The following is a 25,994-nucleotide window of genomic DNA, read 5'->3' as shown; positions in this document are numbered from 1 at the left end:
TAATATTGTTAGCGATAAGTGTTCTGAAAATATACCAACTTTGTGGAACAAAATTATTCCTTTTAAAGCGTAAAGAAAATATCAGTTAGTAACATTTTATGAGCAATATTTATAAAATTCGAACCGGAGACGGTTATAACTATGAAACTATAACACCGAATCTAGGATTGCAATTAACATCTTTAACCCTTTAGTGTGCAGCAGTCTTGCATATATCCAAAGTTTACTTTAAAACTGTATTGGAGTGTGTAGATTTTAGTTCGGACATAGAAAAGCTGCTTTGGTATTAGCTAAGATGCCGTTTCACCAACGAAGTTCTGAATTTCCCGCTAGATGTCATAGTAAGCCAGAGTTGAACACTGTCTTATTTGCTGCACGCGGAGTTACGTCATATTCTTATCTTTAAGCTTTCTTTGCTCGTTGAGGTGGGCAGATTTTGAACTGTTCAGTTTTTCTTTGTTACACAGAGGAGTAATGAGTGCAAAAGTGCAAATATGCTGGCAATTCGTCAAGTTTCATTGCTTCCATCTGTTTTCAGTGAACTTTGCAGATGTCAACGTGCAATTTTGCATAGACCCTATATATATGCGAACACCAAAAAATGTCCCATAGACCCCATAATATATGCATTAATTAAAAAAAATCCCTTGTTTCCTACCCCGAAAACCACTCCAAATTAAAAAAAAGAAACAGTCTGATTGGAAAAAAATTGCTCTTTAAAGGGTTAATTTTGTAAAATGAACTTACATTAGACTCTAATAAAATATCTGAAGCTCACAATAGTATTTTCCGATAGAGAACAGAAAGTAAGTGAAATTTTATACCGAAACTATATTGGTTTTATATCTACTTCTTGGTTTACGATACTTTTCTCGGTAATCCTTAAAACTCATATGAAAGATATTTCATTAGAAAATGTATTAAGTTGTTACACAAATAAATTGACAATTTGGGTTACGTAGCATACACTTGCTAACAACCAAAAATGCAAATTCAGAAACCACTTAAGATAGCCATTCCTGGACTGAAAATATGACTTGGAAGTAGTGAATGTTGTGAAGGGGCTTCTCTAATTTGTAAAATCTATTACAGGAAAGTAAAAGTATACTTGAAGAAGAAAATCACACAACGGCAAAATGGATGAAAATTTTCTGTTTAAAAAAAAAAAAAAAAAATTAACTTTCTTTTATCTCTAGTTACCTTTATTACCGTAGGGTAGGTATCTCTACAATGAAATTATTTGATTTTTTTTTCTCATAACGAAATTGTAAAGTTTTTATATCAATAAGAAAAAAATCGAAAATTGAAATAAATAGTTCATGTATACTCTTGCAAATATTTGTATACGTCAACCACAAATAAAGTTTTTAATAGACAATAGGTTGGGAGAAGATTGTCTCCTAATACAGCCTATGAAGGTAACTGTAATTTATCGAGCATTACATGATGCATACAACTGCTATCGATGTCAAAACTGTGACCTTGGTACTGTGCCACATGGCCAACATGTCCAATAATCCTCTTTGAGGTTTCAGAAAATGGCGCTACTCATAACAGTGTATCCGTCAATAATTTTTCATGCAATCTTTCTGCATATATGATAATCAAAATGTAATTTAAAAGTATTCTTCATATTTAGAACTCCACGGTTCCAACTCCTATTTAAAATTGAGGCAAATATTTTTTTAAGTATTAATTTTATGATAACATTATTCTGAATATCGTTTCAAATGGTAAATAAAAGAAGTTCTGCAACAAACCACAAAAATGTAATAAAATTAAATTTCTATTTTTATGTCCCATGGCTATGGTCTTAAGGTGAAAGAAGACGGATAATTGGTGAAAGTGCATGATTATGAAAGAATTAGCTTAATGGAAATAAGGAAAGAATCGGGATCGGGATAACCACAAGAAAACCCACGAACACAATGTTGTCCATCAAAAACTCATTTGATCTGGGATCAAACCCAAAACCTTCTGCACCAGGCTTGAGAACTCTGCCGCTGAGTTGCTGTCAGGACGTACAACAAATTGGAAATAGTGTATTCAGACAGAAAATGAGATTTCCATCAACGGAATGCAGTATTTTCTCATTCTGTGTTTATTTTTCTATACCTTAGGTAACAAAATAAAATTTAAAAAAAAATATTTATATATACTTTATCCTTCTATAGTATTATCATTACCACTGAATTGACGTTAAAAGTTAGTTCTTTATGTAAGGTTGTTTGGTCACACTACCGATTACATGTTGATGACAAAGACGGGTTTAGGGTAATGGTTCTTGAAACATTGCATTTCTATTATATTCTGCAAATTTTGTTGCATGATCAAGTTAATAGACTTACATTTTAGAGTGTTGATTTACTCTTTGAGTAGACAGTTTGTTTGGAAGCTGAAATTTTCCTATTTAATATAGCAACAAAAATAAAACTGGACGAAAAAGAGGTGGTAATGAAGAAATTCAAGTACTTGGGAAAAATTGTGGAGGAAAATGATTGAATAGAACAAGATGTAATGATGATGATAGCAAAATTACCAGCGGTTCGTCGAAATTGAGAAAAGAGACAGGAATGTTGTGTAACCTAGGGAACAACACTGGCGTCGTTAGCTTTTTAAATCTGTGGGGGGTAGGGGGACGGATGTATCAAAATCAAAATCCTCCTTCCGACAAAAGTTATATATACAAAAGTAGTATAGTTCCTTTAAATACACTTGACTAAAATCTGGGGGGACTCGTCCCCCAGACCACCCTCCCAGCTAACGACACCAGTGGTACCAATACGCCTTAAAGGAAAAGCGTACAAAACAGTAGTGAGACCTGCTTTATTATATGGAGTGGAATGTTGGACGACGAAAAAAGGGAGAGGAACAAAAGTTGCATTTTGCGGAGAGTTGAAGATGGCTGAGGGGCTATCTGCGGTGACACAAAAGAACAAAGGTGAGGACAGGTGAGGTGAGAACAATAGTAGAAAACTGCAAGAAAGTAGACTGAGATGTTTTGGATATGTAAAAAGATTATCTTTGGAATTCGTAACTCACCGAGTACATGCTATCGAAGAGAGTGGGAATCGAGCCCGAGACCGGCCAAAGAAGAAGTAGGGGAATTGGTGTAGTGTGGTGTCATAGCGGACATGACACAAGATAGAAACAGTTGGAGGACAGCAACTCGAAAAGCCAAAACTAGGAAAAAAGGCTTAGAAGAAGAATATAGCAACAAAAATATTTAGTTATTATAATACTTAGCAGACACAAATTCTGTACCAGGCTACATGATTTGTAATCAGAATCATATATTGTTAACTGCAAACAAGGTTTGTAAGTTCTAGGGTAGAGTCTGAGTAAAACAAAAGCTTGCTCTTCGTCGAAATACAACATTCATTCATCTCTTAAAAAATTATATAAAAATCAGCTAAAAGAAAATTTGTAATTTGGTTTATTGTATTAGGATACAGTGTCATTTTCAACAATGAACCTACATGAAACGTAAATCTACAGCTCAACATAGAATGCAAAGGACGTATGCTCACACAGAAAATCGAACTCGGGTCTCCCACGTGAAAGTCATGTAAACTAAAGATATAGCCAGGGAAAGCATAAACAGCGCATTGTGTTTCCGTTTGCATCAGAACTGCGGTCAGACCCATTAATATTGAGAAAATCCCAGGGGGCTTCAATTTCCTAAAATGGGAAGGTAATTTTATATCTGAATCGTATTTTTGACAAGTAAGTGCGACCACTACTCATAGCAATCTGCTTTCATGTAGTTGTAAATTTCTCCACTTGGTAGCGCTAGAGTCAACTTATTTTTACCACTAGTGGGTACGTGACGGAAGTGCGAAAGGAAAGCAGATAATGAACTGTTAATAAACAGAGTTCACATAGAAACGAGGCTTGTATATTCAGTTAAATCCGAGCTATTTTCAAGAGAACAGAAGGACTAATGTTTAAAAAGTTCAGCGTCTGTTTTCAATCTCCCTGTGAATACTTAAGTAAGCCTACAATGAAATGAAATGAAATAATTCAGTTTTACGTCCCACGCGTATACCTGCTACGCGATCGTGAGACTGTGATCATGAGAGATGAATCTAATAGTTTACTGAATAAAGAGGGAGCAAACGGAAGAAATCCGAGAAAACCCACGCACGTAGTAGGGCCTATCTGTCCACCGCTAAATCCACTTGACGCGAGCTGGGATTGAACCAAAGATCAAAAGTTAACCACTGACACTTGTAAGTTACGTACAATGCATTGTTTTATATATTAATGCAAGTATATTTGGAAAATGTTGTAGTAGGGCTATATTTAATTTTATAAATGAGATGGAACATATGTAATTACTGAAATACTACTTTGTGCTCTTCAGTAAATGATATACCATATATTGTCAAACTAAATACAACAACACACTAAGCAACGTTATTTGATATCACATAACAGTTTCAACACAATAACTGTGCCCTCATCAGACATCAGTGGAAGGAGTGGAAGTCTGATCGAGACAGTTATTGTATTGAAACTGCTACATGATTGTGTGTTTCTTATGTATATTATCACATAGCCTTGCCCAGTGTGTTGTTGTGTTTAGTTAAACTAGTTTAGTATTAACTTCTGTCAATAGTAGATGTTCGTTGTGTTTGAAAGCAAATAGTAACAAACAAGAAAGATGCCCTGTAATCTGTATATGCGATTCGTAAGGCTGATTGATAGCTTCCACGTCAAACGGACAACAGTAGAAAGGAAAAAATGAAATGAAATCAAATCCTTAAATTTTACGTTCCACGGTTATGCCGGCACGTATGAGAAATGAATGAAAGGGTAGAACAAAGAAAGTGTGAGGAACGGGAAACTCGCGAGAAAACCCACACACACGGTGTTTGTCCATCACTTGGTGCGAGCTGTGATTGAACCCAGCACTAGAAAGGATCATTCAGCGAACATAGGCCTATTTGTCTGACATGTGTGTACCCACGACAGTAGGTAATAGACTGCCCGCAATCAAAAATGGATTGTGGAAGCTGATATCGGACAAGAGACACCACGCGTCAGAAATGCGCGTTCTGTAACTAAGTCATTGTACTTCAAAATTAGGTAAGTAACGAAGTGAGTAATTATAGAGCTAACAATCTATTTCTCGAGTTACAGACCTAGAATCAGAAACACTTTTATTGAACTTGTTGATGTAAAAAGTAAATCCACATTTAAAAGGTTAGTAGCGTTTCGTAGCAGAGCAGTATACAATAAAGCAACTGTAGATAATAGGCAAAGACAACATGGTCACAAATGCTTTCCGAAATCAATCGTACGGGGCGCGGTGGGTCAATGGTAGAGCGCTTACCTGTGGTGCATGTGGTCCTTGTTCAATCACCGACCTATATATTTAAGTTGGACGACATCGTGTCCGTGGGTTATCTCGGATTACTCCCATTTCTCTCACTTTCTCATTCCACTATTCTTCCATCTTCATTCACTTGCTTTAATCATCGTCTTCCTTAGCCTAAAGGACATAAGCGTGGGGCGTTAAAGTGAAAGATTTCATTTTTCATTTTTTTAAAAATCAATCGCACTATCACATGTTTATATATTCCGTGCCCATAACAGTGGAAAGTAGTTAGAAATGAAATGAAATGTTCAGTTTAAAATTCCGTGGCTGTTCGGCTAAGGGTGATGTAGGCAAGTAAATGATGATGAAGGAAATATTGGTATGAAAAAGTGGGAGGAAGCGAGAAAACCCATGATGTCCGCCTCAAGCTTGCTTGATTAGGTATCGAACCAAGGATTCCAAGCACCACGTAGGTGTTCTATCACTGAGCTACCGTGCTCCACCCCTCGTTTGGGAGTAGTTAGGCCAAAGGTAACTGTCAGAGGTTACTGACGTCAAAGACACTGGTCATAAGAGTAAAGGACTTGAGTTCCATACATTTCTTCGCCAATGACGCTTTCTCGTTCCCTGCCAATCCGTCTATATCTTTCAATGTAGCTGTTATGAAGCATTCTTCGTAAGTATGTCCTGTTGATATGTCTATACCAAAATAATATTGGTAAAAACTCGACTCCACTCCAGGTGTATGTTGGGAGGTTCAACCCATAGGCAGTGTTGGATATAACCCAACAAGAATGACTTGATCGTTGGGCCAATTAGAATTATAGCTAAAAATACCGTAATAAAGCATCACAAAGAGAAGTGATTTAAGCAATAGGTACAAGAATGAATCAACTGCTGTAAGTAGACGTTAAGAGTGTTGCGTTAGTTTATATCTTCCTCGAATTTCAAAGCCTCAGACAACAAGTCATTGCTGTCGAGCTATACCTACAATGTATGATTTAGAGAGGTTTTAGCAAACATCGTATCCTATTTGAGTTGTTTAGTTTCCTCCAGCTACTCAGAAAATATTATTTCTGTCCATGTAGCAATAATAGCGAATGTAATATTTAAAAGAGATATAAGAATAGAAAATATACCCGGAGCGTTCGAAACATATTAAATTCAAACCACATTATTAACGCTATAAAAAAAGGTTTGTACGAAATGCTTAATTCCTTGAAAAAGTTCGCTGTGTCTTCTTACCTTACAAGAGTTATTGTGAAACACTTGGAATACTTGGAGATGATTTTTTAACCTCTGAAAAGCTTCAGATAGAGAGCTAAAAGAGTGAACTTGATTCACTTTTGCACTGAAACTACCGTTATTGTGTTTGTATTTTCTAAATAGTGAAGTGACATTTGGAAGTAGGGAGAGCGATTGTATGTTCGCTCTAAATTTTGATTTTGCTACCGTTACTATCACAGTCTGCAAATCACTGCTGATAGAATATTACCTAGGTAAATATTTTGAGAAATTAATTTTCTCGATTTTTATCACGGTGAAACAACTTGTGTTTGTGAATGAAGTGTACTCTTTATTATATTTTGAATGACACTTTTTAGAGCAAAAGAAGCGTATTAAAATAAAATATTTAAAGTAAAAAATCATTCTCTATTACCATATACCGGATATTGATGAAGTGAAGCAAAATATTTTCAGTTTCAAATATTGGATTATTGTGTGAATAGACATTTCTTCCATTCTGTTTTGAAGGTTCAAATTAAATAGCATGGATGTGATTTCATATCATGATTTTCGGTTTCAGTTGTCGTTCCTTGGTCCTTGCGCGAGTCTTTGGTGCATGGCCCAGGGTTCGATTCCCACTAAAACAAACTATAAAACGCAGTAGACTCTTAAAAAAAGATTTCGGTATGATTTGTTACTATTGGTACTTACAGATACATAGCTACAACATGCATCTATAACCCTTTTCAATTGCATCTATCTTAAATAACTTGCTTCTCTCAAGAAAGGATATATAGTATATGATTTTGAAAATGGTTTCTGCAAAGAACTAACAAATAATAGAAACAGAGAAGATAATGCAATTGAGCTTTTTACTATAGCATAGCAAATTGTCAGTCACCATGGAATCTCGGTGACTCAGTAGTAGAGCGTTCACCAATAATGTGTCGGGTCCATGGTTCGATCCCAGCTCGAGCCAAGTGAACTTTGTAGTGTCAAACACCGTGTATGGGTGTTTATTTAATCGGGATTCTCCCATTTCCTCACACTTTATTTATTCCACCATTGCCTTCATTTCTCATAATCACCGTCTCCTTTAGTCTAGCTGGCATTAGCGTGGGACGTAAAACTGAAAGATTTCATTTATTTTATTTTATTTCTTTTATTTTAGTCAAAAACACAGTATAAATATTTGTACCATTTTTCCTGAAGTGTACTCCGTCCTACGTACTAATTCCGTCAATGAGATTTAGGAAGATGTAAAATCCAGGACTGACTTCCGATATACATGTGGACTAACCTTAATTAAGTTTTGAAAATTGAGAGGGCCGACAGACGTGTTTTCGTTCTTCCAAATGGTCATAAATCCAGGAAGTAGAAGTGAGGGTTAACGCAGGGGGACGCCATTAGCCCACTTCCAAAAAATATATATGGCGTTCTCACATTTACTAAAAAATTACAATGGGCAAAGATAGGCAAAAGGGCTTGTGTGACGTCATGCATCCCCCTACGTTTTGAGTTCCACTTTTACCCCTGCATAAAACCAAACAGAAACACGATCGAAAGAGAGCTCGTAAGACTTAATTAAACATTTCATATCATCGGCGGTACATTTTGGGTGTTCTCCCTTTTCTCCGCAGAAAAGCGTTTATGATAGTGAACAACGGCTTACAAGTTCCAACGCGACACTTGATATTTAACTTACGCCGGTCGACTGAGATTGTGATTGTCTTAATACACTCTTCCACGTCCTGAACGAATTCTCCGGTAATCTCCTACACTGTAAAAAATTTTAATGACATGCCTATGTGTTAACACGATTGTGTTAAAATATAACACAAACAAGTGGTTAGAACAACTCACTCTCCATTTGGAGTTGTGTCAAATGCAGGTAGTTGAAATGACACACAACCTGTGCGTTAAATTAACACAACTGTTGAATCTTCGGTGTTAAATTGCTTCTTTTTCTAAGCGATTGTGTACTAGAAGCAACAAACGCATCAACTTTATTAGATGGCAACTGTCGCCGATCATTTGAAAGTGAATGTGGAAGTACTATATAAAAAGTAAATAGTCGTCATTTCGTTATAAAATTACATGGCGAGCAGATTTTATCTTATCCTGAACGGTTATCGTCGAATATACGCGGCTTAAAGGAGCACTCTGATTAGCCAAATTCAAAAGACCTCAACAATTTATCCCTCTACAAGCGACGTTTTATTCATCGCCTCCGTGGCCAAGTCGGAAAAACACCCGGCTAGTAATCGAAAGATTGGTGTTTGTTCCCTCCTGTCGCCACTGGAGTATTTTTGTTTTACTTGTTTAAAGTGTTTTTAAGACCCAGCATAATGTAAACACATTACGCATATAGGCGATTTAACATATTTTGAGGGAGTAATTTTGTGGTTCATTAACGATTACGGAACGGCTCAACACCGGTTGTGTGTTAAAAACGTAACACACCCCCTGTGTTAATCGCCAACACCACGGGATCTGTGTTGAACTAACACCGCATAGTGGTAGTCACACTGGAACCACTGCCTTGTGTTAAAATTGAGTTGAATTAACACAACCACTTTTTTTTTTTTACTGTGTAACGGTATCAGAAAACAATCCTCTTGATTCTCAGAGTGATCCCTGCCACTGACATTTCTCTTTTGTTCATTATTCTTATTATCAATGTTGTTTTGGTATAAGTTCTGTAGGCAGTCATCACATTTGAAACTGTTCCTCCCGATACGCTTAGCACACTGGTCACCTTAGATATAATCGCACTCTTCGTGTACTCATAACTTTCTTTCTTCGAAACTCAGAGAATTCTCTTATTTTGCGTCATCACTGTATATACGCTACAACACACATATTTCCTATCCGTCCCGATGTACTACAGAAAATTGTTTTATGCATCACCAAGAATGGTCAGACTTTCTCATTTATACCACGTGTTGAAAAGGAGAAGTGTTGTTGGTAAAATTGTGACAATTATATCTAGGTGAGTAACGTGTACATGTATACAAAATTAACGAGATGCATGATGAGAAAGTCCACTTAATCATTATGAATACGACCCACTTAAAAGAATGAAAACTTTTTTGCAAATATATTTACATGTTTTAGTATATTTCTCAATAATATGTTAATTCGTTTCATGAACATCTCATGTGTTGTTAGAGTAACGAACTCGTAAAACTATTTCTAAACATTACACTACCTCTAGGCAAAGATTCATCTGCAACATCCTCTCCAGTAAATATGAGACCAGTAATGACTTCAACATCGCTATTATCTTCTTCAGTTTGGTCTACATTGTCTTGTGCTCCTGACAACTCATCATTTTCTATGCTGTAGTCTTCGGATCTGATATGAATAGGATTATATTCTTGAGGTACGTCTTCATAGAAGTCTACTTCTTGCTCCTCATCTGGGATAGGACTAGATGAAACACAAACCAATAGTAGGATTCCATATATGGCCAAAACAGGTCTTAAAATAATCATCCTGCAATAACAAAAAATCTTATTAGATTAAACATGTTTTTGATTAGTTTAAATTTCTCATACGAAGAGTTCTCAAAATGCCTAGGGTTAACTTCAATATCTAGAAACGCTCATTTATGTTCAAAAAAGGCACATGCAATGTGTCCTATAACCAAATTAACCATGCAATTACATTAATTTTTCCCATTCCTCATCTTGTGGTAACTTCCATAGGCTTTATTCTAACTACCCTCCATTTTCTCCCACAAACGTGGCCCCTCTCATTTGTTGACATCTGACCCAGTAGTAGGTACTTTCTTTTGCCTTCCGATCTGCAACTGAATTCTTCACTGGCAATATATTTCCTTTTTATAGAGTAATAAAATGTGCATATATGAAGGTTCAACGTGCCGGAACCGGAGCAGTTCATCCCACTTCCGAATGATTGCATTATACAACCCATAAGTTCTGGAAAAGCACATGGTACTACAACAGTAGTCTGTGATAAGTACGGCTTAGATTCAAGTTTCTTCGTGATTTTCATGGAGCTCGCCTATTTTAATTCGATTCTGTCGAGTAATGGCCAAATCCTTGCAGTGTTAGGATGATTTCTTGTAGGGATGCGCATGAGACAAGATTTGAGGCTGTCTCATCACGAAAATGTGCTGTAAAAGCGATGTCTCGACTCGAAAAATGTATGTTTCTCTATCGAAAGAGCTTTGTCTGGATTCGAATTTTGTCAGAAAAATTCTGTCTCGACTCGTCTCGTGCGCATCCCTAATTTCTGGTACAAAAATGGGATGTGACGTTCTCTGAATCTCCGTTGCCAATCTTAGATACATAGATATGTTTCTGGTTCTTATTAACGTGTATGCAATTAACCTTTATTAGAAACGGTAGACTTGAACTTAAACAAAGCATGCTATCGGCCCCACAGAGGAATTATAGAAGTCCAAGCGAATGCCAGGGTAGATCTTTAAGTATAAACTCTGGATTACTTATTTCCAGTTTGGATTCCGTTGTGTAAATTAGCTTTTCAAAATATATGTAAAAGGTAATTTCATATCTAATATATTATTTACAAATTATTATCCACTGGTAATGTATGTGTAATGACATGGTTCAAAACACAACAAGACTAGTGTGTTGTTTTATAATACCGAAGAAAATTCCCGCTTTACAACATTCTAGTTTCAATTTCATTAATTTCTAATTCAAAGGTGCTTCTTCTCAACTAAAAATTATTATATTTATTAGTATATCAATACCAAATGTTATTTCTGAATGCTGAACACAAGGCGTGAGACGAGTTTTAAGAATTCGATGAATACGCAGGCTGTAAAAATGTATTGAGCCTTTGGAGGTCAAAATTGAAAAGACATTTACTACATATTGATAACAATATTATGAAATCACATGTGCACCATTTTCTTCGATGACCTTCTGTTATTTTCTCCGGCGCTATAGAACTATGTGGTTTCTGGTCAAGAAATTGAAGCACGTGGTTAATACAGGCTTCTTATGAAACTAACTTAACACCATTTAAAGAGTTTTACAAAGACAGAAATAAACTCTAGTCTGATATCGCTAGGTTTGTGTTATACGGTGGATACATTAAACCTTCCAGCCAAATTCTCTCAACTTCTGACAGTCTATTAAACATGTACACAGTCAGGTGTTGTCAGCATAGTATACGACAACCTTTCTGTTAACCAGGTGCGGCCGTTCATCCCACTGTAGCTAGAATGGAAGAAAGTAGAAACGCTTTCAAAGTCTTGACTGGAAGACCCATAGGAAAACGACCATTAGGAAGACCTAGGCGCAGATGGGAGGATATTATTAAGATGGATCTCGCAGAGATAGGAATACAAAGTAGAAACTGGATGCAATTAGCTAAGGATAGAAGTCAGTGGAGAGCTTTTGTGAACGCGGCACTGAACCTGCGGGTTCCATAGGCCATAGAGTTAGTTAGTTAGTTAGTTAGGTGCGGCCGTTCCAAATGCCAGACCCTCATGCTAATTACTAACACTACAGGCCTGAATGTATCGTTTTGCTTGGCGGTAGCACGTCGTAATAGACGATGCTCTTCCAATTCCGCTAAATGCACAGCGTAACCTTTCTGGACGTCAGTGTGACTTTGCTACAGGCGTGGATCTTGTTCTCGTTTCGACCATAATCTTTTTCTGTACGTCGAAGTGCATTATCCACTTTTCATCACTCGTGATCAATCGCCTCAGAAATGGCTCGAGTTCGTTACGTTTCAGTAGAGATTTCCACATGTAAATCCGAACAAGTAAATGTATTTGAAAATAAAACGAAATGAAATATTTCAGTTTTACGTTCCACAGTTTATTGTGTAGGCTAAAGGAGAAGTGTAGGCTAAAAGGCTAAAGGATGAATAAAATGGTGAATTAAAAAAATGGAAAGAAACCAAAAACCCACGAACACTGTGCTTATTTACCATAAAGCCACTAGACGCTAGACAGGATCCAACCAAAGTCTTCATCCAAGATGGCCGTTCTACCACTGAGAAACGTGTGCTACCAAGTGTTTTTGAGTAATGACATGTAGTACCCAAACACTGAGGATACTTTTTGTAGCTAGCTTCCTCAAAATGACTAACCACTGTTTTATAATATGCTTAAGTCAATGACGATATCATAACTACTTACATACCAGTCTTGTTTAACTTCTGCCTGAATATCGTCCATCTTTTTTGATTAGTCTTCCACTGCGAGAAACATCTTGGAAATTGACATTTCCAGAAAAAAAAAACAACTAAACCATCTATTGGGCCTTTGCTTTGATAACGTATTTTGTAAAATGAAAAGCACACATTTCTCCACGGTCCTGTCCAGCAATTGCTCTATTTCGAAATAAAGTTCAAAATGTAGTGCACTCTTCCGGTAATTTATCTCATATTTACAGCTCAATGTCTTAGATGTGATAAAAAGAATTACAACGATTTTGGTAAACCTACTAGCGTCAACTGACAGACAAATACCGATACTTCTGTCACGCTGCAATTGACATACTCCCAGACTTGGGACATTAACACCATCTGGTGACCAAAAGGCTCAACTGCTCACTATATTTTAGACTACTTGTGAACTATCAAGGAAGTCAGAAATATAGCAGACTGTCTCATTCTACAGTATTTCAAGTGTAATATTTCCTATTCCACATTTAATTCTGGAAGAATATAAATGTAAGTATTTGGCAACACGAACAACAAACAAACAAAGAATTTTAGTTACCTTTGCGAAGTGATGGAAATCTCGCTTGACTTTTTCCAGAAATCAGTTGAGTTGCTTTTGAGTTTAACGTCCCGTTCAATAGCAATGCTATATGAGACGTGGACCTACTGATTAATGTGGAATACGAATCAAATGAGTTCCTTCCGGGAATCCAACCCGGGTGTCCCACACCAAATTTTCTTCAAATGGTTTGGTATAAATACGAAATAAATAAATGTAAATAAAGAATAAATCTTTAAATCCTAACGAGCACTATACAGAGTTTTATGAATAGTTTCAATTACAACGGAACTCAGAAGCAAAAGGTGTGGACTACAGCACTTAGCTTTCTCTTTACAATTTATTAAATTAGATTTCATAACATGCTGTAGTTACTAACCAGTTAGCTTATGCATCTTTGGTGCCAGTGAACCTTGTTGGATTCCCAGCGAGAGCTAATATGTTTCGTATCCGATGTTAAGCTCTAGGCTGTAACATCCCCATTTAGATAGGAGCTCGTTACTCGATACAGGCCTCCCACCTGTAGAAGACCTGCCACATTTTAGAAACTATATATATATATATATATATATATATATATATATATACACTTTAAGTGTATTTGCCAGTAATCCTAAGGGGCACCATATGTTCAGCTTAAATATGGATTCCATACAACCTTCCTAAAAATTAGGCCAATAGCAAAACCCATAAATAGGTCAAGGATTTAATATTAGCTTCGTTAAATAATACGTTAATGATTTAGTAATCTCATCTTTATAACAAAAATCAATCGATATTACAAATTTCCTTACAAGTCATTAAAGTCGCTGCTACTAGTTGGACACATTAAATCAAATACAAGTGAAATTAATATTAGTCTTAATAAATCTAAACTTAATAGTGTACCACGACGACCTAAAATGATTTGAATAATTGTACCGAATTCTCAAACATATATATCAAATATTGGAAGTTATAAGTATGGATAATACAGAATATCTATACCCATTTAATCACACAGTTAAGTCTCCATTTGAACATATATGAATCCAATTAAATTTAAGAAAATTATTAAACAACTCACAAGAATATTAAGTAAATAACAGTCCACACTTTAGAATATCAAATTGAATTCACTTGCTATATACACACAACTCTTTAATAACATAATTTACCAATTTGCGATAGATAGAGCTTATATTACAAGGTTTTACGGAGTACATTTCCAGCACACATCTGATGAGGATTATTTACGTGCTGGGTGAAGTAACAGCAGTCCCCACTAGCTGCGCTGTATTCCAAAAGTTGACAAACGAAATTATTTTATCGAAGACACAAAATAGAATGAATTTATATAATAATAAGTTACATTTTTTTTTTTTTTTTTTTGGCGAAAGTACCCAACGGTAACAGGTTACAAGACCTACATCTCATATAGCATCGCTGCTGAAAGCGACGCTAAACTAAAAATTAAATTAAATCAGCAAATGACATATCCAAATTTAACTCATTAAATCTGGTTATGAAATAAAGGTGTATGAAATACATACGTACAAAATTACTAGGGTTGTATTTGGGAAAGTTGAAAAGGTAAATAAATCCCACATCCCAAACTGTCCCTCGTGTGTGGGGGGAGTATTTATTAGATCTATTATATGAGAAATGACGTATATAATAGATATAATAATGAACCATTATTTATGAAACATTAACATTATTGCCTGACTTGATTTTGAGAAAATCGTCCGAAAAAAACTCACCCCGAACAATAAATGACCTATTCCAAAGAAAAATCGCTTATACCATTTACATAAACTTTGAGAAGATTCGAATTTGTTTCGAGAAAAGTGCATTTTAATGTTGAGTGTAATGTCTGACTGGCCTCACCCACATCGGCTCTAATTTTAAAACATATGTCAAAAATTAGTGCTCAATTAGTGTTGACGACTTGTAGCGTTAAACAGAATTGTGGTGTTACCCAAACATCAAAAAAACAGAAAAGTTTTTGGGTGTTGGGTGTAGCTAGCTTCACGCTAGCCCCATTCACTCAACCGATTGAGATGAAACCTATACACAAAGTTAGTGTTAAATTAGTGCTCACAATACCACATAAAAAGAAAACTAGTGCTATGATCCGAAGGTCAAATATATTCGAAAATGTTTAATGGTGGCATTATCAAAGAAAGAATCGATTCCTCATTTATATGATATTATAGATAGCACTAATTTTCTTTCTATGCGGTATCATCAGCACTAATTTTTAGCATAGGTTACTCTTAGAATGAGTTTGTTTGAAAAATGTTATCAAAAATTGCTCACATGATTAATTCATATATCGTAATTAAATATTTCATAAAATACACTATACCTAACATGAAATTTTCCGGAAGAATTCCCGATGAGAAAATTTTCTGATGGAATCATTACTATTATTATTATTGGAAGAAGAATGTACTTCATTGTTGCGGTTATGTATTAGAACAGTGTTAACTTTATGTGTGTCACTGTTAAGCTTTTGAGTGTCATAATAACAGAAATGACACTGCTAGATACAATAGTATATACTGTATGTTCGTATACAATAGCTTACATAAATGAATAAACAAATGATATAGAATTAAAACTGCAGCTACAAGGTTGGCAACAAATAACTTAAATTCTTAGAGTCATAAAATAATGTTGTTCTCGACCGGCTCGGAAACTACTCATCAGAATTCATCTTCAAGGAAGTCATATTTTTCAGCTTGATGCCATATATGGACACATATATGAATCAACTTTGAATAATACTATAGTTAATAGAGAACTAGAATATAAGAGTTAGTCATCATTTTAGGCTATATCTTCGCTGGTAGTTCAAAAAGTGTTATGTGCATGTCTCAAAATTTTACCTGAAAAGGATAAGTGCTATGTCACCACAATATCACAAATCGGGTTTCTCTTTTCCCATTAGACGAACATTATAGCATAAGGGTCACTATAGTTGCCCCGTGTAGCGTAGTCGCTAAATCTCTCGCCTTCAGTGCTAGCGGTCCCGGGTTCGATTCCCGATGGGGGCACTCGTTCGAAAAAGTGTAAAAAAGCTTTTTCAGGACAGCCATCCTCAATGAGGTTTTTCTCATTCACACCAGGCAAATGACGAGGTGGTACATAACTTATAGGTCCCATGTCACTTCCCTTCCCCCGGATAGTGTGCTCGCAGAAGAACGTCAACCATCATACGGACTAAATGGCCATAGATGCCAAAAACCAGAAATCTAAACTCTAGGGTATAAGAATGTCCTATACCGAAATGCATGCTATTAAAATGCAGTAAAACTCATGTTTTGAGCAAAAACTGCATATAGCGCTTTTTGAAGGCGCAGATACATTAATCATACTATATGCTGTCATTTTGTTAGTCTTATAATGAAAATGTTGATTTGTGTGTACTTCAACGTCAGTTTCATCCTAATAGTTTGTATGGTTATTATACAGCTTCTGTCGTTCAACAAAATTGCTTCTTTCTCTCGAGAACTACGCATGAGGATTTACATTTACTATTTATGCTCATGTTCAGCTCAATGAGATGAATTGATTCCTACATATATCATCCTTGATCATTTTCGCGTTAGACGGTAATAACACTATATTATTATTTTCATTACTTCGAATAACAATAGCAGAACAATTATTTATGATCATTTTTTATATATATATATACGCTTATAAAAGCTCCGCAATTCGAAACATTACACCTTTTATGGTCTAGATAAAGAGAAAAATGTTTTTCTGAATCAATCCATCTGTTTGTTCAGAGCTCATTCGTGGCTAAGCGATTAGCGTACGCGCCTTTAGCGTGGGAGACCGTGTTTGATTCCTAGAGGGAGCTCATGTGGTTCGGATTCCGCGTTAATCAGTAGGTCCCGTCTCATATAGTATTGCTGCTGACAGGGACGTTAAACTCGAAATCAACTCAACGTGTCTGTTTGTACAGAGCCCAAGAGAACACGCTTCTCAATGTTTCCAAACTAAACTTAAAAACACTATTTTAATAATATTTCCCTAGGAGGTGTTTTCAATTTGTACCCTACAGAATACTCGTAACATTGCGTGAGGATAGTTTAATGGAACACTAAAATCAAAATCCTAAATATTTCATTTACAACCCTAAAGTATTCGAGTCGTATAATTTCTGAAGATTTCAGTGAGAGAAATGTGTATATGTGTTTGGTTCCGACGATTTGATTTTTTTTTCTTTTTTTTTTTTGACGATTTTTCTGAATGAATATGCCCCTATTACCTTAGAAACAGGGTACAATCCGCTTCTTTCAGAAGATGGTGTATAGGAATATCTTAGTATATTCTAGTATAGGGACAGATTGAGTCTACTTTGACGAAGTTTTATATAAATTCATATTATTTAGTTCATTTATCTATGTGTATAAAAATTAAAATCACTATGTTTGTCTTCATATTTCATGAATCACTCAATCTTATCTTGTTGTTTAAATTTACAACATAGATGAGGCTTGTGTCTGAGATGGTTGTTATCATTTCACTTTGACAGTACAACGTAGGGGAAAGGGAAACGGAAGATATATAAAAAATAAAAAAAAATAAAAATATTAACTCTTGAAACACTCGACCTATCTCTATCAAAGTTTCAACATAGATGAGGTTAGGGCCTTTGATGTTTTCAATCATTTCACTTAGAATAGTGATTCTCAAACTTTCCGATAACGCGGATCCCCTTTTCAGTCGGAAAGTGATCTGCGGACCCTCTTGCAAGGCTATCTGAAATTTCACATGGTATTGAGAAATATACTAATTTCAATTATCACTGACAAGAAAAAGTCCAAGAAAATAATGCAATTAGTAATGTATTCCAAAGATTGTTTCCTAACGAACGAAATATCAATTGAAAATGCAGTAACTTTCAAGACAAAAAATCAACCTATATATTAAAAAAAGAAAAGAAAAGAAAAGAAAAGAAAATCCTCTTATAAACAATGTTCCCAAATGTACGGTCACTAATGTGAGGAATAAAATTCTTTGTGTTTATCTATAAGTGTATTGAAATCTGGAATAACTTTTGACACCATCAATCTTAGGTATGATACCATATTAAGACGATTTCGCTTTAAGGTTTTTATTCTGCAAAGAGCAGGAATGGTCTGCTCATATAAGTAAATGGTAAGGAAAGGCATCAAATGTTGCAATGCCTTTTAGAGAACTCTTCATACTCAACCAAACAGCGCACACGCAACCAAAAGCTACAAATTTCATTTTCTTTGCGAACGTTTTTCCATTAACTATGGCAGGATAATTTCCATAGCTGTGTTAGAAATTGTCAAACCTTCTATGTCATGGAGTTCTACATTAGTAAAAGGACTTTCAACCCATCCATTACTAGGTTGTGGAACAGGTAAATATTCTCGAAAACTTACAGCTAATGCTTTCAAGTGTCCAACAAGTTTTTTTTTTTTTATTATTATTATTATTTATTTCAGCAGAGAGTTTTTCACCTGAAGGAGCAATGAAATCCGTGAACACTGGAAATAATGAATAGCTATTGTTTGTACTCGTACTGTCCACAGCTGCAGTTTCTTAATCTTAAAAATACTTCTTGCATAACAGCTGAGAGTTCCCTTTTTTTCCAATACTTTTCAATTTTTATTCATCGCGGACCCCCTAGCTACAACCCGCGGCCCACACTTTGAGAATCACTATCTTAGATAATGCAAATTGCGGGAAGGGGAAGGGGAGATATATGAAAATGATCAAAAATGACCAATGTTAATGCCAAATCCATAGTTCTGGGGGTTGCTGAGACGGACAGTGACAGTTCCGATGCCGTTGAAATCCAAATTCTGCCCTTTATATCCACAATAAAAAATATTCTCCCCGTGCGAAGAACGGCTATTCTGCTATTATTTTATAAATTCAATAATAGTAGTAGCGTTTAACAGAAAATACCTTTGTCCAAATATGAGACGTATATCGGTTATAGATCTCATCGAGCTAAAGAAAGTAATATTGGAAAATGTGAATTCTCATGCGTAGAATTTTAAAAAATCGAGAAAAATACTTTTGTAAACTAAATAGAAAATTGATTCAATTCAGTAGTTAAAGTACCTATTAACATTAAGCTGACACCCAAATATACCTTCATTTTTGGGTGGGGTGGGGTGGTTAGTTAGATAAACGAAAATATACAGTTTGATTATTGAGATAGAGTCGAAAATTATTATGAAAATTTAAATTGTATTTTTAGTTTAACTGTAATAATTGTTGAAAGATAATATATCTATCTCTACCAATACAACACATCGAACTTACCTAAATGATATATGTGAGTATGTTAGAAAACTTGTGGAAGGGCTGTAAGTGTTAGAAAGACAAAAGCAATGGTGATTGGAACAAAGCAGTAGGTGTCAAATGTAGAAGAAGGAGGAGAAAAATTAGAACAGGTGATGATTACTTTTCAATACCCGGGTAGTATTATTAGTAATGATATGGAATGTGAACGTGAAATAAAAGCAAAGACAGGAATGGCGAAAGAAGTCTTTAGGAGCAAGAAAATACTGTTCTGTAGAATCCTGAACAAAGAATTGATGAAAAGACTTATAAAATCCTTCGTGTGGAGTATTGTACTGTATGTGTTAGAAACATGGACGGACATTACGCAAAAATGATGAAAAATGACTAGAAACTTTCGAAATGTGGGTGTGGAGAAGGATGGACAGAATTAGCTGGGACGAGCGGAAAACAATGAGAGTTTCTTAGAATTGGTGGGGGGAAAGAATAATTTTAAATATTATTAAGAAGAGGAAGAAACACTGGTAGGGACATTGGAACTGTATTATTAGCCACGTGCTATAAGATATGGTAGCAGGAAAGAGAAGGAGAGGACGAAGGAGATTATAATTACTGGAAGACATCAGAACGGAAAACTCGATGTGAAGGCGAAGAGATTAACGGAAGATAATGGAGCATGGAAGCTTCTCAGTTGTAGCAAGTGACCTGCTAATAAAGACAGAATGACGTTGTTGATGATGCGTGAGTATGCGTAGCGTATAATCTCATGCGGAGCTATCGAGAAACTCGATAAAAAAAACAAATGTTATGGTGCTAAGAGTTATGTTGTTTGTTATCAGCAATTGATAACTTTTATTCATCTATAGAACAGGCTGCTTGTTTATCTCCTTCAGTCCATAGGTGCACATATGTGCACCTCTTGTTTTATTTTTACTTTTGTTTTAGCTTTTTGTTATTTATTTATTTATTTATTTATTTATTTTTGCTTTTATTCTGATGCTTGCATCGTAGTAGAAACTGATTTGTAACGTTGGTGTTCCTTCCAACTGTGTTTATTACTAATTTTGTTCATTAGGTGGCATCAATAATCATAAAATTTCAAGCAATAGTTACAAAAACAAAATGTGGACAGCTTCGTACCAGGACTCAAGAGGTTATGCATTGTATACGTTAAAAAAGGACTCTGTTAATTATCTCCTTCTATCTCTACTTATTTGTCTTTTTCTAAACCAGAGGTACATACTACTTGTAAATACGAGGGAGACTCAAAAAGTTACTATAATTTTATTCCAACTCTTTATCACTACAATAAAAGTACACATTTATTCAATAGTGCTCAGAGTAGGCACTCTCGGAACACATACGTTTCCTTTATCCCTCTTGCCGTTGCTGGAAAGTCCTATTTAGCCATCTTCCTAAGTACAGCCGTCGCGTTTGTTTCGATGTCTTCTACGGTGACGAAACGGGTACCGATGCTGTTTTCCTCAAACCGTTGTCACCATAAACTGACATTAATGCAATTAAAGTAGGTATCTGAATCAGATTTCCTCAATTTCTATATAAAAACTTGATCTTGATGCGTTGCTCAAACTGCGACAATGCACCAACTGATCACCACATGCACCCCTGTTTAAGTACACTACTCGTAAACTGATTGTTATGACCTGTTCACACTTATCATATTCATCATAAGGAATCCTAAGAAATGTACTGTACAGGATTCATCGTGATTGCATCATAAATGTCAAAACTACAACATTCCGGGAACTTTTTGACTCCCATTCGTATGTTAGTATTATAACTGAAGCATGACAGAATTTAAGAAGAATTAATTAGAAATTTTACAGTCCGTAACTTCTATATTTAAAAAAAAAAAAAAATAGAACCTGTTTTTGAAAAAAAAAATTTACTAATCAGAATGGATGTTTATTTATGCCGTGTGTTGTCACTTTCAATTGAAACTTCTTTTTGTGAAAAAGATCGATTGTTCTGATCATAACAACAGAAAGCAGCTATTGAAGGAATTTAAAATATATATATATATTGTCAAAACACTGAACGTTTACTAAATGAAGCGAGTTCATTACTTGTACACATAAGTTCGAAAAGTGTTCTTATTAATATGTAACTTCTAAAACAATATATGCTGAATCTATATAAATAAAAATTGAGTTGAGTTGACTTGAGTTTAACATTCCTTTCAGCAGCGAGGCTATATGAGACGTGGACCTACTGATTAACATGGAATCCGAACCACATGAGCTCCCGCCGAAATCAAACCCGGGTCTCCCACGCCAAAGGCGCGTGCGCTAACCGCTTAGCCACGAAGGAACTCTATATATAAACAAAAATGAAAGTGACTGTATTTGTGACTTAATAACTCTTCAATCACCGAACCGATCTCGACAAAATTTTCAATTTAGTTGAGATCTGAGCCTGAGATGTTTTTTTTTTTTTTTTTTTTATCATTTCAGTTTGATGGTGCACCTTAATGGGGCGGGAGGAGAAAGATATATATATATATATATATATATATATATATATATATATATATATATATATATATATATATATATATATATATAGTGTTTCAAAACAACACCGGCAACGTTCGGGAGGTGATTCCTGACACCAAGATAAGACAAAATGTATAGACCATCCTAGGTGCACAAATGCTTCTTTCCGAAGTTACAAGCTGCTGAAAACATGAAAAAATAAATTTTAAAACTCCACAGCTTCGAAACTATAGGACCTACTACTATCAGGTCAAGACTACACTTAAATATGTGATGTGTCGCCTAAGAAATTTTAAAATGCCATTATCATGAGTTATCAAGAGTTATGAACTCAAGTTATGTTATCAAGAGTTATGAACATGTAATTGCGTAATTTACAATACTATAATTGGGCTATAGCCTGTTGACATAAATAAATAAATAAATAAATAAGAAAGTAATATTGCCCTATCCAAAAATACTTTTTCTGAAACCTAAGGTACTCACGCTACAATTTTTACAGAGGGAGTTTGGATGCAGGCATATAATTATAATTACAGTATATTTTGAAATACTCACCAACTACCTCTATGAAAATTGTTGTGGAAGTACCGCAGGATTCTGAATATTTGGATAGAGGACATATTAATTCGTAACTGAAGTCTTGACCCGACTACGATAGGTCCCATAGTTTTGGAGCTATGAGGCTTTAAATTTAATTTTTTCATGTTTTCGACAGCCTGTAACTACTAAAGGAAGCATTTGTGCATCCAGGTTGGTCTATACTTTTTGTCTTATCTTGGTGCCAGGAATCCCCTCCCAAACGTTGTCGGTGTTGTTTTGAAACACCCTATATATATATATATATATATATATATATATATATATATATAGAGAGAGAGAGAGAGAGAGAGAGAGGGAGAGAGAGATAAAAAAATGACCGGTCTTAGAGTCAATCAATAGTTTTCGAGGTCACTGAGATGAACAGTGACACTTCCGATATCATTTAAATTCAAATTCACCCCACAATAGTAGTATCTAATTGTTATTCGTGTTAATAGCTTATTATTTTCTTATTTTTTAAATTACATTTTCTTTGTTTCTATAGATTTGAGAGCGTTTCAATGATAGTAAAAGGTGACAGTCTAACGGAATAGGCTATATTACTATTTTTTTCTTTTCTTATTTTAACTCATTGAAACAAGTAATTGACGTTAGTATTTATTATTAAACCTACTTCTTTAAGTTGTACAATGTTGCGTTCGTGTATAATGAAAATATTTTAATCAATGAAAAGACATAGAGGCCTATCAATCTATACATCTCAATGATTTAAACACAATCATACCTATGCGTGAGAGTAAATCTTAATATGAAGTTTTTGAGGAAATGGCTAATACTAATATTTATACCGCTTAAAGTATGCACTTTGCAGCCAACAATATCGTTCACGTGTTTCATCCTTTAGCAGATGAGAGGAACCATTTAGCAGATGAGAGGAACCAAGAGAATTGCCTGGTATTTAATTGTATCTAATTTTAGGTTTTGTTATCTATGAATATAGGAGAGTGTCTTTAGTTGTAGAACTTAATTAGCTTTACAATTCATACAGCGAAAAACCCTTATTTCTCTGAAGAAATGAAGCGTCCTTATAGTTTTCCTTCTCGATGTTCAAGAGGAAAAAAGAAACTGCCAGATGACTCTCACAAGTCTATTTTCCAGCATCGCAATAGTGAAATAGCAATTCTCTATGTTTCGGTGTTATCTGCTATTGTTTGTCTGCTTTTTAATGTTAACCAGCGATCCGTTCTTTGGAATCAGTTTTTCTTCCTACGATTGGCCTTCTAAGATATTGTCCCTGCCTCATCTTGCTTCATAAAGATACGTATATTGCATTTAGTTCTGAAGAGTTTACCTTAAACTACCTGTGTCAGCATAAACATCGCACTTGTAATCAGATTAATCCTCTACGTGATTCCTGCATAGTCTTTTGCGTGTTATTACCATTATGGATCTGTTATAGGCTTCCATGTTAGCCTCAAAGCGAACATATTGTGATCCCTATCAAATAGTACGTTAAATATCCCAAGTCCCCGTAAGGTCCCTTTCCCTTTCTCAGTAGATATTTTAAAAACCTTTTCCAAATATCTGTTAACTTATAGCAATTATTTTATGTTGTAGATGAAGATATGATTGATGAAAGTGAAATAGAAGAAAGAATAAGAATATCGAAATAGAACTTTTAGAACAAAGAACGTTTTCTGGGTGGTTGAATAAAAATATCTTGAAGACTTTAATTTATATTCCAACGATTAAAGGAGATTGTTGATTAGGGATAGTAAATTATTAAGAAACAGCTAACGAAGTGAGAATATCGGAATAAATAGGAGAATAAACCGAGAGAAAAACATTGGACACGATATTGTCAACTAAATACTAACGTTGTCTGGAATCGAGCCAGGGGCCCCTCGCATAAGAAGTAGCCACTTTCCACTGAGCAATTGTACCGTACTCCAAATGATTTTGTTATGGAAAATTACGAAATATTTATTGTTGAATATTGTACTCTATGGAACATGAAATGGACTCTGTACAAAACAATTAGAAAAAGGAACACTAGACTATTTGGAAATGGAAGAGAATGGAGTGGATGGAAGACCTTTGAAGACGTGTTAGGAATAGTAGGAAAGAAAAAATGTATTGGACGTAACCAAAAGATTAAATAAAAGTAGTTAGGAAATTTTATTTGAAGAAATTGTATTTTGAGGAAGTTGATGGAAGGATCAATAGACATTGGTATAAGAGTACTACATTTATGGCATGTATTAATAAATGATATTAAAAATTCTCATTTTGCGGCAATTGAACTATCAACGAGACAAGAATATTTACGATAATCTTATCGAGATCCATTCATTTGTGTATATCTTATAAGCTATCAAAATCAGATAATTATTACAAATACAAAACTTTGAAATAAGAGTTTGTGAAGCAGTTGACTTACTCAGTTTAATGGTTTCAGAACCAGGAATGTAAGTCTCTAGGAAGCTGGCTGGCGTTGATCCACAGTTCTTAATCCAAAAGTGCGAAAAGATGTTTCAATCTCAGCAAGAGATTACTTTTAAGAGTATGGAGAACGGAAATGTGGTTATCCCCCATGTTACACCAACAAGGACGGAAATCGTAAGAGGATGTTTTGGTATTGTACATTTCAACACTTTCTTATTGGTTTGGTAGCAAACTGTTTATTTATATTGATTTTGGTTTGCCATATGGAGTAAGCATAATATGCAATACTATTACACAAACAATATCCACACAAGGAAATGCATTCCTATAGAATGGTTGCTGTGGTTAATATGCTGTGGGGAATATAAACATTTCTTATGTTGTAAATCTCATATTTCCTAATTACGGAAATGGAATAACAACTTCCTTGTATGAAACCAGTTTTTCTCTCTTAGCGTAAACTAGTCCCGCTCTATTTATGTTCCACCTAAGTAGAATAAGTACACTTATAATTAGATTGAACTCCAGTTAGTATGATGTACAATGACTAGGATCTATGCGTTGTTAATTAAAGGATTTTATGCAGTTAAAATAAATTATAGTGCAGTCGTAGGTAGATACAGTCCCTCCCTTCCAGTCCACCGCAGGAACCATTGGTGTACGGTAATAATTCCCTGTAGGAAACCATCGAACATGAGTAGCACTATTAAATTTTGACGGTAGTACTATTAAATTTTGAAGTTTCAGTTCTACTTCTAAGCCAGTATGTATATTTGATAAATGAATGAATTACCTAGAGGTTAACTCCTTTTTCAGCGCCGAGGCCATATGGGACTCGAAATACAACTAGAATGTTAATCATAGTCAAGCATCCCACCTAGACTGCCCATACACAAAGATCATACGTTAGTCACTTTCTTACAAA

At 35.1% G+C, this 25,994-nt stretch overlaps 1 protein-coding gene across 1 annotated transcript in view; it reads right to left on the bottom strand.

The window, feature by feature from the left end:
* The window catches only part of LOC145691735 (seminal metalloprotease 1-like), a 40,467-nt gene extending 15,278 nt beyond the window's left edge, over positions 1-25,189 (bottom strand). Inside the window, exons 1-2 of the mRNA XM_081767066.1 lie at positions 25,065-25,189; positions 9,762-10,048 (exon numbers count right to left, since the gene is read on the bottom strand). Of these exons, the coding sequence (XP_081623192.1) occupies positions 9,762-10,047 (286 nt within the window). The 5' untranslated portion in view covers position 10,048; positions 25,065-25,189. The remainder of the gene's footprint in view (positions 1-9,761; positions 10,049-25,064) is intronic.
* Between the last annotated feature and the right edge of the window lie 805 nt (positions 25,190-25,994).

Source organism: Thermobia domestica, chromosome 8 (assembly GCF_964235325.1).
Source record: "Thermobia domestica chromosome 8, izTheDome1.hap1.1, whole genome shotgun sequence".
NCBI lineage: Eukaryota > Metazoa > Arthropoda > Insecta > Zygentoma > Lepismatidae > Thermobia > Thermobia domestica.
This window is presented reverse-complemented; position numbering and strand designations above follow the sequence as displayed.